At 34.6% G+C, this 13,103-nt stretch overlaps 3 protein-coding genes across 4 annotated transcripts; all 3 read left to right on the forward strand.

Annotated features, from left to right (window-relative positions):
• The first annotated feature begins 1,648 nt into the window (after positions 1-1,648).
• Positions 1,649-5,539, forward strand: LOC115709767 (transcription initiation factor TFIID subunit 12-like). Of its 2 annotated transcripts, none has more exons than XM_030637972.2 (8): positions 1,649-2,343; positions 2,481-2,645; positions 3,234-3,773; positions 4,202-4,276; positions 4,523-4,601; positions 4,689-4,753; positions 4,839-4,874; positions 4,977-5,539. In XM_030637972.2, exons 1-8 carry the CDS (start codon positions 1,753-1,755, stop codon positions 5,106-5,108), a joined length of 1,683 nt encoding a protein of 560 aa, XP_030493832.2. In that variant the 5' UTR covers positions 1,649-1,752; the 3' UTR covers positions 5,109-5,539. The 2 variants fall into 2 exon arrangements, with proteins under 2 accessions (XP_030493832.2, XP_030493833.2); XM_030637973.2 differs by having other exon boundaries at positions 1,670-2,343; positions 4,839-4,891; positions 4,977-5,115.
• Positions 5,540-8,339: 2,800 nt separating this feature from the next.
• On the forward strand, positions 8,340-11,744 carry LOC115709769 (uridine nucleosidase 1). The gene is made up of 9 exons (XM_030637974.2): positions 8,340-8,647; positions 9,519-9,634; positions 9,753-9,812; positions 10,029-10,211; positions 10,297-10,401; positions 10,752-10,848; positions 10,941-11,048; positions 11,143-11,278; positions 11,390-11,744. The coding sequence occupies exons 1-9, from the start codon at positions 8,572-8,574 to the stop codon at positions 11,496-11,498; spliced, it is 990 nt and encodes a 329-aa protein (XP_030493834.2). The 5' UTR covers positions 8,340-8,571; the 3' UTR covers positions 11,499-11,744.
• Positions 11,745-12,591: 847 nt separating this feature from the next.
• LOC115710914 (uncharacterized) lies at positions 12,592-12,900 on the forward strand. Its single transcript, XM_030639265.2, has one exon. It carries the CDS (start codon positions 12,592-12,594, stop codon positions 12,898-12,900), a length of 309 nt encoding a protein of 102 aa, XP_030495125.2.
• The last annotated feature ends 203 nt before the right edge of the window (positions 12,901-13,103 follow it).

The following is a 13,103-nucleotide window of genomic DNA, read 5'->3' on the forward strand; positions in this document are numbered from 1 at the left end:
AAAAAGAAAATTCATTGGAAACAATGGAAGTTTCTTTGTAAATCAAAATTGGAAGGTGGTCTTGGTTTCAGGAATTTTATCCACTTCAATCAAGCACTTTTGGCTAAACAAGCTTGGAGGTTGTTTCAAAATCCAGAGTCTCTTCTATTTCGTGTTCTCAAAGGACGATATTTCTCAAGATCTGATTTCCTTTCTGCTGCTACTTGTGGTGTTTCATCTCTCACTTGGCAAGGAATTTGCTGGGGCCGAGAGTTGCTGAAGAAAGGATTACGTTTGCAAGTGGGGAATGGTTTTGATATAGCCTGTGCAACTGACCCTTGGATCCCTGGTAACTCCATTTTCACTCCTATATATTTTACGGGTGCTCCAACTAATACTGTGGCGGACTATATCACACCAGAAAAAGAATGGAATGTTAGCAAATTGAATGCTGATTTTTCATCAGCTGATGTAGAGCGGATTCTTTCCTTACCTTTGTCTCATCATGCTCACTCTGATTACTGGGTTTGGCATGCTACTGGTGGGCAGTATGAGGTAAAGTCGGGTTATCATTTTGCTTGTATGTTAGCAGATGAGACTCCTGTTTCTGTATCCAGCCCACATGTTTCATGGTGGAAGTCCTTTTGGCAGCTCAAACTTCCTCCTAAAGTGAAGCTTTTTGCTTGGAAAGCTATCCATAATGCTTTGCCGGTTGCTTCAGAGCTTTATAAGAGGAAATCGCTCACTTCTGCCTCATGTAGTTTGTGCCTCAATGCTTGGGAATCTGTGGGGCATGCAATGTTTGCTTGTAAACATGCTCGACATGTGTGGAAAATTGCTGGGTTTTCTTTTAACAACAAAGCTGCTGTTTCAATGAAAATTGAAGATTTTTTGTTTCAGATATCAGAATGCTACACCAAATCTGAGTTGGAAATGATTTTTTGCACTTTGTGGTCTATTTGGTCTGATCGAAACAATGTTCTTCATGGTAAAATTGCCCAACAACCTTCGGTTATTTCTGCTAAAGCTGCCTCTTTCCTTAGCAGTTTTCAATCGGCCCAGCAGCTTTCTCTTCATGCTGGTTTGGCACCAGCTGACACTCCAACCGCACACAAAGCATGGACTCCACCTCCTCCTAATCTCCTAAAATTGAATGTCGATGCAGCCTTTGATGACACCAGAAAACGGATTGGGTTCGGTGCTATTATAAGAGACTCTACTGGTAATGTAAAGGCTGCAATGTCTCACCCTATTGATGGTTGCTGTCGTCCTCAAGACATGGAAGCCAAGGGACTGTTTTACAGCCTCAAATGGGCTAGACAACTTAATTTCAAGGTCGATTTGGTGGAAACGGATTCCTTGATTCTTGTTAATGCTCTTCGCAAATCAACATCAAAAAGTTCTTCTTTTCAAGATTTAATTTTTGATGTTCAAACTCAATTATCCTATCTCCCTACTGTTTGTGTTCATCATGTTTATCGTGATGGTAACCAAGCTGCTCACGGCTTGGCTAAACATGCCCTAGTGTTGGATAATGTTTGTACATGGCTTGAGGATTTCCCCTCAGCTATTCTCTCTGTTATTGTAAAAGACTCTCTTATTTTATAATAACAGTTCTATTTCTCAAAAAAAAAAAAAAATAGGATTTGAGCAATAAATTAGTTATTATATTCACAAATAAAAAAAATAAATCCCTAATATTATAAATTTAGGGGACGACGAAGTCTGTAGCATCCAAAACTGAGAGGGTCACTTCTTCTCCGTTTTATCCAAATGGATGAACCAAATCCCACGCCACCACCCACCTCCGCCACCAGTGCCGCAAACCCACCTACCGTACCACCATTACAAGCACAACCCCCTCCTCAGATTCCACAACCTCCGCCCCAAGCACCACCTCCATCGTCCACGACAGCTCCGTCGATCTCTACTCCCGCGACGCCCTCCACAAACTCAAACCCAAACCCCAATCCCAGCCTAAACCTTAACCCTAAGCCCCAAACCCAATTTCAGTCTCACCAGTCACCGCTGCAGCATTCTCAGTCCCTTCCCGGTGCTCTTCTTCCTAACCGTCCTCCGGCCACATTGGTTCGAGCTTGGCAACAGTCCCATTTTCAGCCTCCTTCTTCTTCTCCTTCCGTTGCTGTTTCGGCTGGGCCTCCTTCTTCATCGACTCCCACGTTGCCGTCGACCTCTGCTGCGCCGACGCCCAGAGGTGGCATTGCACTTGGCGTTCCGGCACATCGTCCGACCACTTCGCCATCGCAGCCTGCTCCTTTTTCTTCTACGTATGGGCATTTTGGTGGCTTGGGTCGCAGTGGGGTCAATTTGCCCGAACCCTCCTCAAATTCCAGTGCTTCGCAGGTACTATAGTGGGCACTTCATTTATGATCCTTTAAAACAACAAATTTTCATTCAAGGTTTTAAATGTTGTTTAATGATATTGTAACCAAAAGAACCAAATTTCAATGCTTGAACAATAAGTGTCTTTGTAAATGTAGGTGAGACCTTCCATGCAAGGTGTGCAGGGAATGGGGATGTTGGGATCGATCAATTCTAGTTCTCAAATGCGCCCAGTTGGGATTCCGGCACACCATCAACAGCGACCTTTACAGTCTTCGCTAAGGCCAGTATCTACTCCCAGTAATCAGCTTCCTTCGTCTCAAGTTAGTATCATTTCTTTTTACAGTTCATTTTCATTTAAATAGTCAATACCTCTGCTTTATTAGTCATTAGATGAAGTAAGTGATGAACTTTTCGTGGTTAAGGTTTGGAAGGAAAATTTAATGGTAGAACAAAAAAATTATTTTAGAAGTTCTAGTAGGTTGTTCCACGTTCAGAACCCTCTATAAGGCATGTGGATATGAGCATTTCACTTTTCGTAGCAGAGAAAAAATCCTTCTTTTTTCTGTATTGATAGATAAACTTACATTTTCATCATTTATGGAGAAATGACTGCAATTTTCTTTTTTTTAACTAATAAGTATTACAACTGCTGTTTACTGCAAGATGCCAAAATTAGTGCTGGAATAACATATTACTTACTTTTTTATTGATTAAAATCAAATATATTGGAATGGTGCAATTAGGAATATATCTTCCTTCTGCGTTGAACTTGGTTATAATTGAAACTAGTACTTGCTTGCATATTTCCTTTGCAATTTGCTTCTTTAATTTACAGGAGATACCTGATTATTATGAGTTCCTATTCCTGTTATACTAGTTTGTTTGTTAATGTGGTTTATCTGGATTAGAATTATCAAGGGCCTGGCCTTCTAAGAGTCTCATCAGCGGTATCTCCAAGTTCACCTTCACCAACTACGTCCCAAGGTATGCAGTCCCCTAATCAGCCATGGTTGGCATCTGGACCACAAGGAAAGCCTCCTCTTCCATCCCCATCTTTTAGGCAGCCGGTGACAGCACAATCTCTGCAGCAGAGATCGCATGTTCAACAGCAATCACATCATTCTCTGCCTTTGACTTCCCAGCAACAGCATATGTCGCCTTTGCAGCAACAACAGCCACAGCAGCAGCAGCAGCAACCTTCTTCATCACAGCAGGCACATGAACATTTTGGGCAACAAGTTCCACAATCAAGGGTTCAACCAGTTTTACCCCATCAGCAGCAGGTTACAAGGGTTCAGAGTTTAGCAAACCAGAAGTCCTCTACTCCTGCAAGTCTACAACCTAGCACAGTTCAACCTGGGCTTCAGAGTAAAATAGCCACTACAGATACTGATGAAACTTGTAATAGAATTCTTAGCAAAAGAAGCATCCATGAGCTCGTCAACCAGGTGAGTTATAGCAGCCCTTTGCTAGATTACTTTGAAATTGGTGGATGCTAGTATTAAATCCTTATGAATTTAAATTTGTTATGTAGCAATGTTAATTGCCAAAAATAATGTTAGAAGAAATCTAATTTGCATTTGGGGTACCATTTGTGCCACCATGATTGTGATTTAGCTCTACCCTTTATATTTGTTGAAAATGGTTTTACATTTCATTATGTTTTTATATTGTTTCTTTTTGGACAAATAATACTCTCTGATTTTGCCTTAAAAGGGGTTAGACAGAGCTGCAGTGCTAAATTCCTTAATTCTTTATGAACCCACTTTATTACTTTAACCAATGGTTTTTTCTTTTCTTTTTCTATAATGATCTTCTTTGATTTAAGTTTTTCTTCGTTTAACCCCAATTTAAATGTCTCCTATTTATTGGACAGATTGATCCTTCTGAAAAATTGGATCCTGAAGTTGAAGACATTCTTATGGATATTGCCGATGATTTTGTTGAGTCTGTAAGTAATCAAACTAAATTTTTATTTATTTGTCTTGTTTTATGTATAATTTTAATAGCTACCTAGATTTGGGTTTGTTTGTAGAGAAATATTATTGTTATTATTTTCTTTTTCTCATTGTTTACTTTGCTATGTAGTTTTTTTTACCTTCCCTAGTTTATCTCCTTCATGATATTTCCATTTTCAAATTGGTTATGTATGTGATAGGTTTTCTAGTCTCAATAATATTTTTTCCTTGTTTGGTAGATTACAACATTTGGTTGTTCACTGGCCAAGCATCGAAAGTCAACAACGTTGGAAGCAAAGGATATACTTATACATCTTGGTTAGTTTTGTTGGGAAAGACATAGTTGTTCTTTCTCAATTATGGACCTTTGAAGCTCAAAATATATTCTCATTTGGTTTGATGCAGAACGAAATTGGAGCATAACTCTGCCTGGGTTTGCTGGTGATGAAATTAAAAGCTACAGAAAACCCGTAAGAATTGTCATGTACTTGACTGTGCTATATCGTGCCAGAATTTTGGCTTTTGACGATGATCTTATTGATAATGGTTTTGCAGCTTGTTAATGATACTCACAAGGAACGCCTTGCAGCAGTAAGTTGCTAGTAGAGGTGTATATTTATATGCATATTCTCTATTATGTTTTATGCGTAGAATCATTGTTTCTAAAACAACCATTTGTATACAATTCTGCAGATAAAGAAATCCATCGTATCAACCGAGACAACAAACACCAGACATGGCCCTGGACAAGCCACTGGAAACGCCAAAGGAAGTTTGACAAAAGCCCCTGCCAATGTCATAGGCTCCCCAAATGTCAAAATATAGTTACACCAAAGGCATTGATCAGTTCGTCTTCTTTCGAGTAATTTTAAGCTAACAAAGGTACGCCAAATTTACATGCAATTTTTTCACGAAAAACTTGTGGAACATCTGTGACCAAGTTCTGCAGAATGAAGTTCTGACTTGATGATGGGAGTCAAATTTTGGTTTTTTGAAGTCTGCCTTGGTCCATATCCATACACAACTATGTATTTGCCATATGATAACTTCACTTACTGATCCATTTTGCTTGCACAAACTTTCTGGTGCTTATCCCCTAACTGTGATGTAAATGGTGGGACAACTTGGTAAATCTTATTATCATTTTTTCAGTTTGTGTCTGCTGGAAATGGGCAAACTAAAATGTTGTTACTTAAGTTGTGTATAAAGAAAAACAGAAGAAAGAAATGACGACCATTTTTGTTTATTCTTTAAAAGCAGTGCTTTTATTTATTTTTATTTCCCACTCTTTGTCAATTATCATCATACATGCTCTTTTGTGGGATTGTTCGTTCATGATGTTATTGCAAATTTTCTGTCGTAGAGAATTATGCATTACACGTGTGTGCACATGCAATTGTTATATAAATCTGAAAAAAAAAAATACATGATCCGATGGGACACCAAAACATTTGGCAGTGTATCATGTGCCAAACCAACAACTTAAGTTTTCAAGGTATGTTACTTTAATTAATTGTGCCAAATTATGTAACAGTTTTAGTCAATGAATTTAAAAAAGACTATGAATAGACCATGCCTCCATTGTATGTTTCTCTTCACAAAAATCAATTGGTTTCTTTAAAATTTTGTCTTTAGTATTTTATAAATTTTACTTATCTGTTTTGTAATGATGCACGTGGGGCGAGTGCCTCTCTCGTTCCTATTAAGAATTTTAATTTTCATTCTTGCCATGAAAATTAAAGTTTAAATTTAAATTTTAATTATATAAGAGAATTAACAAAAGTTTTAATTTTTTTTTTTTTTTTATAGGGTTTCTTGTTCTTAAATTTGTAGTTATAGGAGGTTATATTTTTTCTCCGGCAAGGTCTGTCAGCCTTTCCTGAGTATATGTGCATCTCAGTCGGAGTTGTGTTTTGCTATTGCAATTCAATTTCTGCTACTGCGATTAGTCTTGTTTCTGTAACATGGTTTTGACTTTTGAGTGTTTTACTCTTATTTTTTAAATATGATTTTGAGTGTTTGTCTTGTTTCTATGATATGATTTTTAGTGTTTTAATTTGTATGTGTGATATAGTTTTATTTTGTTTTTTTTTATTGTTGGTTATTTTTTGTTCTTTGATGGTTCACCATCAAATTACCGTTAGTGATTGGGAATAACAAGTTTTATACGATTGAAGGAAGGAGTTGTTAGTTGTGTAGTTACGTGCCTTGCATAATAGTTGAGTGCTCAAGCTACGAGGTTTAATAAACCTGTTACAACAGTTTTTATTATTGTGCCTTCTAAGCACTATATGAAACTGAATATTGTTCTTAAGGTTAATTGTGATGTTGCAATTTTTTTTATTTGATTTTATTTTTAGTTTTTTGTCAAACGAATTGGAAATTAGATGGTTGATTATTTGATTTATTTTTCTAATTGTAATCTTGGTTGTCTTCAAATTGGGGAGATGTCTGATTGAATTGTAAACTATTATTTTAGTTGATTGTTATTAATAAATTACATAATTAATTAAAAAAAATGATTTACATAAAAATTAAAATATTAAAAATTATTTATCATTAAATATACTAATTATTATTCAAAATAAAAAAATACTAATATATTAGAAAAAAGTGTAAATAAAAGGGGAATTACCCCGTATATTATTATTATTTTTAATTTACAGTTTGAGTTCTAGTAATTTTTTTGTGAATTGCTATGTAGATTTCGTTGCGATTTGATTGTTATATGGTTTTTTTATGTGAATTTATGTAAAAATATAAAAGAAATTTTTTTTGAAGTGAAAATGAAAAAAATATAAAACTATATTAGAAGTTTATTTAAAATATTAAACGGATATGGAGAGTGCTATCTTCATCCTTGCCTCATTTAACATTCCGGGATAAAAAAATTATTTCATCCCCACTGCAGTACAATCTTTCACTTTCATCAGTGGACCATTATATGAATTTCAAGTTTGATGTCCAAAATTCAACCATGTTGAACGTGACCAGGCTTGCACCAAATGTAAAAGCAAGCATTAGCTGTAACAGATAGAGACACCAAATTTGAGGTTAACAATAATAATAAATTAATTCTTATAAAATAATAATAATAATTTTAGTGTAATCCAATACATGTTTTTAATAATACAAGTTTCAACACGTTACATGATTTTTTTTTTTGAAGCTTTATTTTTACACATGAATTAATAGGTAATCACATGTGTTTTATAAGTTAAAACCATCAACATGGCACAGGGAAGTCATTTTTTTATTAAATGGAAATTCTAGACGCAAACAGGCAAACATTTTCTTTTTTCAATAAAAATTATAAAAAAGTTTCATATGATATATATTTTAAAATTTAAAATAAAAAGAGAAAAATAAAAATTAGGCCCCTCTAGCTTCTTCATCAATGTTTTTATTCAAAATTGGTAACCATAAATGTATGATGTCTCAAGTTGTAGGGACTTTCTTTACAATATTTGTACTTATTTGTTGCCTTTTTTTGACCTAAGCAAAAGAAGCGAAAAAGTGTTTCTCTCACTTTTTTTTTTCTTTACAAAAGCTAAAAATAGAAACCATGTACAACGTTTTTTTTTTTTTTTTTGAGTGTAGTGTAATAGTTTTTATAATTATATATTAAGTTGTCCTGGATTCGAACCCATGACCTCTCCTTTTTTCCCATCCTTCCCTCACCACTAAGCTAGCCTTAGTGGCTTAAACCATGTACAACGTTACAAACTCACAAATATTCATTTCATTTTTATATTTCATTTCGAAAAACGTTATTAAAATTATAAATAAAGAGTAACACGTTATGGAAAAATAAATAAATTAAATAAAATTGGAATAATTTGATCATCCAATCAGAGTAGTTAGGCTGTGAATCATCTCTTTCATAGCGATCTCCGGGAATATCCAAATAATATTTTTTAATAAATAATTAAAATAAAAAACATAATACCTTTTTATATGCACTACGTGGCAGTTTCTCATTGGTTGATATTAAATCTGAACAAAACTTCGTCCTCTTCGTACACATACCTACCTTAAGACTCTATAAACCATTTGTATATATTTTCATCCAGAGTGCAGCTCAGCTCAGCGTCACCCCATCGATCACGACAAACCCTAATCTACTCATAATCTCAATTCATATACAATTATATATATATGTATATAAATATTCGCTCTCTATCTATATAGTAACGTCACATGCATATATATATTTATTAGGATTTGATTAATCGATTCAGATTGTGCTGTGCGGAGAGCTCTAAGAGATTGTGTGTTGTATCTCGCCATGAATTGCCACAACGGAGATTTGGGTTCGCATTCGAAGCTTGAGAAGCTCATTATCGATACTGATCCCGGAATCGGTGAGTTCACATCTCTCTCTCTCTCTCTGTTTTGCTTTTGTTGTTGATGAGATTCTTAATACGGGAAAAGGAAAAGCACTTTTGAGTTTGTGGATGATGATTTTGTTTAAACAAGGCGAAGAATGATTGAATTAGGCTGGGTTTGGTTCACTTTCTTATTTTGACTCTGTAATTTTGTTTTTTTTGGTGAATTTGGAACTGTGCAATGTGTTTAAATCACTTTTAATGTGTTTGTTTTCCCTTTATTTTCTTCATTGCACATTTTTGAAGTTTTTCGAGGTTTATGTTTTGGTCTGAAAATGTTTCCCTTTATACGAGTGGGTCTGTAAAAGAGATTCTCATTCTCCATTAAATTGTGACTTGAAAAAGACATGGCTCTTTCTTCGTAAAGGATTTATTTAAGATAAATAAATATAAATTTTCGGGATTTGTTCTTTGGTCCGAAAAAGTTTCATGACTTTTGCTTCTTTTGTGAAATTTTATTTTGGTTTTGTTATTTTTAATCCCAGAAAGCAAACTTCCTTACTGTCTAAACTAGAACCAAAAAACAAAAGGTCATTTTCTTGAAGAAAAATAAAGGACTTAAATAATGGTTTATTTATGAAGACTTTTCTTAAACCCATTTGCTCAGTTGGTTTTGTCTTGTGTTGTTTACATAATTTTACTAACAATCAAAAGATTTTGATTTAGATCCTTTTCTGCGGTTTTAACACCCAGAGACAAAGAAAAAGGGGGAAACGATTGTTTTATCTTCCGATGGCTAATGTTGCTAGATAGTCCGCCCTCTTGTAGAAAGATTTTGTTTGTTTATGCATTTGTTACTTATTTTTATCACATTGACATAATTTGGTGGGTTTTTGTTTATTCACAGATGATAGCATGGCCATCTTAATGGCGTTTCAAACTCCAGGACTGGAAATTTTGGGCCTGACTACAGTTTTTGGTAATGTCACGACAAAAGATGCCACACGGAATGCATTGCTTCTGGTAGGTGATCGTTTTAGTTGATTTTAAATTCTTGTATGTGCAGCTTTGATTCTCTTCATGGACTCTCTTTTCGGAATAAATTTGTGATCGATTAATGTTTTGATGTTCAAAAGGATAGTGTGAGATTGCAGGATGTCCAGATTTGCCTGTGGCGGAGGGCAGTCCTGAGCCTCTAAAGGTGATTATTCTAACTTTAATTCATTATTTATAAAGAAATACATCTTCACCACAATTAACCAATTATACCCTATTTACACTTTTTCTTATTTATTACTTTTTAGTATGTTACACTATTTTTATTATATCCTCAAAATGTTTTAATACTTTATTAGATCAATTAGTCTCAGGAGCCTTATTTATCTCATTATGCTTGAACTTGTTTATTTTAAAATAGGGAGTAGAACCACGTGTAGCTGATTTTGTCCATGGCTCTGATGGTATGGGAAACATGTTCCTACCTTCTCCAAAAGCGAAGAAAATTGAAAAGCATGCTTCTGAATTCTTAGTTGACAAGGTCTCTGAATATCCTGGTGAAGTATCAGTCCTTGCTTTGGGACCCCTGACAAACATAGCTTTGGTAAGTTGTAATGTCTTTTGTTTTCTTCCTGTAGATTTTACAACTGAACATTGTAATTAATTACAGTTATGTTTATCTTGATTAGGCAATCAAACGGGATTCTTCCTTTGCAAAGAATGTGAAGAGACTAGTGATTCTTGGTGGAGCTTTCTTTGCTTTGGGAAATGTAAATCCTGCTGCCGAAGCAAATGTAAGCATTACATTTCCTTTGTTTGTCATCACGAAACAGATAACAGGCAAAACTAATCAAACATTCTGCAACATATCTTGTTTGCTAAAATGGAATAATTTTTGGTTATAATGGAAACCTTGTTTTGGTTTATTGCTGCTAAAATTGTTTCCTTATCTAAATTGTTTCCTTATCTTTCTGTTTCTTGGTAAATTTAGTTTCTTTTTCCCCTAGTAGTAACAGTCTCTTATCTAATACAATTAATTCTGAACTCCATACTTATCTGTTATAACAATTTACAAAATCTCAAGTAAATTTTCACTTTAGAAGTGTCAACCAACTGTAAATAACAGGATCTGTCTAATTTGCAGATTTATGGAGACCCAGAGGCTGCAGATATTGTGTTTACTTCTGGAGCAAATATCGTTGTCGTTGGAATAAACATTACAACTCAAGTCAAACTTACAGGTGACATTTTCTGATCAGTTTCTCACTGATATTTGAGTTCTGATTCTGAAATAGTATCATTTAGAGTTTAATAACAAATTTGTTGGTTTCAGATGCTGACCTCCTTAACTTAAAGCAATCAAAAGGAAAGCATGCTCAAATTCTAAGCACCATGACCAAATTCTACAGAGACTGGCATGTGAAGTCGGACGGTGTCTATGGTACTCCCTGTCATGTTTTATAGATGCTTCAACTGCCCTGTTTGTAACTCTATTATTTTCCATCAACTTTTAAATTTATTTAAACTGTTTTCAGGTATTTTTCTTCATGACCCGGTTAGTTTTGTTGCACTAGTTCGACCTGACCTCTTTACATACAAGAAAGGAGTTGTGCGGGTCGAAACGCAGGGCTTATGTACAGGCCATACTTTAATGGATCAAGGACTTAAAAAGTAAGAGCACCATATTCCTTAGTATCTTTTTTCCACAATAAATTTTATGATTGTTGTTGGTTTTTTTTTTCTCATTTCCATTTTTAATTTTTACTCTTGCATGGTATACAGATGGAATACAAGCAACCCTTGGACAGGCTACTCTCCCATCTCTGTTGCTTGGACAGTGAATGTAGATGAGGTGGTCAGCTATATTAAGAATACATTATTCAATCCATGAAAACCTTGGGAATTTAGCTTCAAATTACAGAAGATGCTAAAGCTAAAATGAAGATTGGGTTACCTTTACTAATATTCCTGTCTTCTTTCCTCTTTTTCCGGGGGACAACCGGATCGATGCTCGATGCCAAGAGCTCAATGTGAATCCTTTCTTCCCCTTGTTTATTCAGCTTGTAAAAAACTTTTCTATAATGAATTGATGCTAATGTTTGCGTGGTAATTAAAAAAAATTCATTTGCACCCTCTACGTAATTTGAGATTCTTATTCATTTTTTCCCCTATTTTTGATGAGAAATAATTTGAGATTCTTGTTCTTTTCATTTAAAGATATGAACGCAATCTTAAAACTGACTATTAATCTGTTTTATTTTCATTTTTTCCTTCTCAATTTCTTGGGCTGAAAAGAATGACTAGCTCAATTGTCATTGTTAATAAATTCATAATGAGCAGTAGTTACCTAATTGCAGGCACTATTTTCAAGACTCACCATCTTTAAACTGAGCCAATAGACCTTCCCTATGAATAGGAATGAGTAGAAAGAAAACAACTGAAATGTTAGCCAATAATATAGGATTGGTACATTTCTTTCTCATCTAGATTTTTACCTAAATTTCCTAGACAAACATAATATTGGTACATTAACTAGAGCATATAGGGTTGACATATTTCATTGACTTATATATGTAACATTAATATCAATCACACCCCAACCTGTCAATGACTCCTTTGTCGATTTTATAAATTAATTGCATGGTTGTCAAAGGATTTAATTTGTACAAATACGTGAAGATACTGTAAGAACACATTAATGACCGTGGACCATATATCAATACCAAATATATAAAGAAACCAAAGGCTTAAAACTTAATCACATTTCATAAAAGCAGTTAAACTAACTCACTCTTTCCTCCCTACTAGTTTTTTTGGACAGTCACCTACTACACTTAGACTTGAGAAGATAACCATTTCAATTCTTTCTTGCCAAGACTTGTTGTCTTAGTTCCAACCACCAAGAAAGAAAACAAACCCTTCTCTTATATATAACTCCTCTAAACCTAGTCATAATCATAGAACAGAAAAATACATATTTTATCATGGTTTTTGGTTCATCTTCTACTGCAATGGCTGATAGAGTTTCATTGTACTGTGCTTTGTTATTAGCAGTTTTGTTGGTTATGAGCTGCTGCGAATCAAGGGAGAGCGAAATCGCGCCACCAAAACACATCAACAATCACAAGATTTGTGATGAAATTTATGTTGTTCGCGAAGGCGAAACGCTGCAAACAATCAGTGAAAGGTGTGGTGATCCTTATATTGTTGAAGAGAATCCTCATATTCATGATCTTGATGATATTTACCCTGGTTTAGTCATCAAGGTAACTCCATTCAGGGATAGGTACTAATACTAGTGTTTTTAACCTTCTTTTTGAAGTGAAAATCTACTTGATTTTAAAAGTAGCTCTAAGTCTTGTATCTTGAGCTTATGAAGGAAATGTTATATGTATTTGAGAGGCACTTTAGCCCTTATATATCTATTCTATGCAGTTCTATATATATTCTCAGAAAATTCCCATGAATATAATGTATTTCAGTTTATTCTTCTTGA

Source organism: Cannabis sativa, chromosome 3 (assembly GCF_029168945.1).
Source record: "Cannabis sativa cultivar Pink pepper isolate KNU-18-1 chromosome 3, ASM2916894v1, whole genome shotgun sequence".
NCBI lineage: Eukaryota > Viridiplantae > Streptophyta > Magnoliopsida > Rosales > Cannabaceae > Cannabis > Cannabis sativa.

What these genes read in the sequence shown, in the direction of transcription:
- LOC115709767 (XM_030637972.2), top strand. Translation starts at nt 1,753, where the DNA reads ATGGATGAACCAAATCCCACGCCACCACCCACCTCCGCCACCAGTGCC. An exon ending in CCGATGATTTTGTTGAGTCT is followed by an intron (nt 4,277 to 4,522) that starts GTAAGTAATCAA and finishes CTTGTTTGGTAG; the next exon opens with ATTACAACATTTGGTTGTTC. An exon ending in ACAAGGAACGCCTTGCAGCA is followed by an intron (nt 4,875 to 4,976) that starts GTAAGTTGCTAG and finishes ACAATTCTGCAG; the next exon opens with ATAAAGAAATCCATCGTATC.
- LOC115709769 (XM_030637974.2), top strand. Translation starts at nt 8,572, where the DNA reads ATGAATTGCCACAACGGAGATTTGGGTTCGCATTCGAAGCTTGAGAAG. An exon ending in CACGGAATGCATTGCTTCTG is followed by an intron (nt 9,635 to 9,752) that starts GTAGGTGATCGT and finishes TCAAAAGGATAG; the next exon opens with TGTGAGATTGCAGGATGTCC. An exon ending in CCCTGACAAACATAGCTTTG is followed by an intron (nt 10,212 to 10,296) that starts GTAAGTTGTAAT and finishes TATCTTGATTAG; the next exon opens with GCAATCAAACGGGATTCTTC.
- LOC115710914 (XM_030639265.2), top strand. Translation starts at nt 12,592, where the DNA reads ATGGTTTTTGGTTCATCTTCTACTGCAATGGCTGATAGAGTTTCATTG.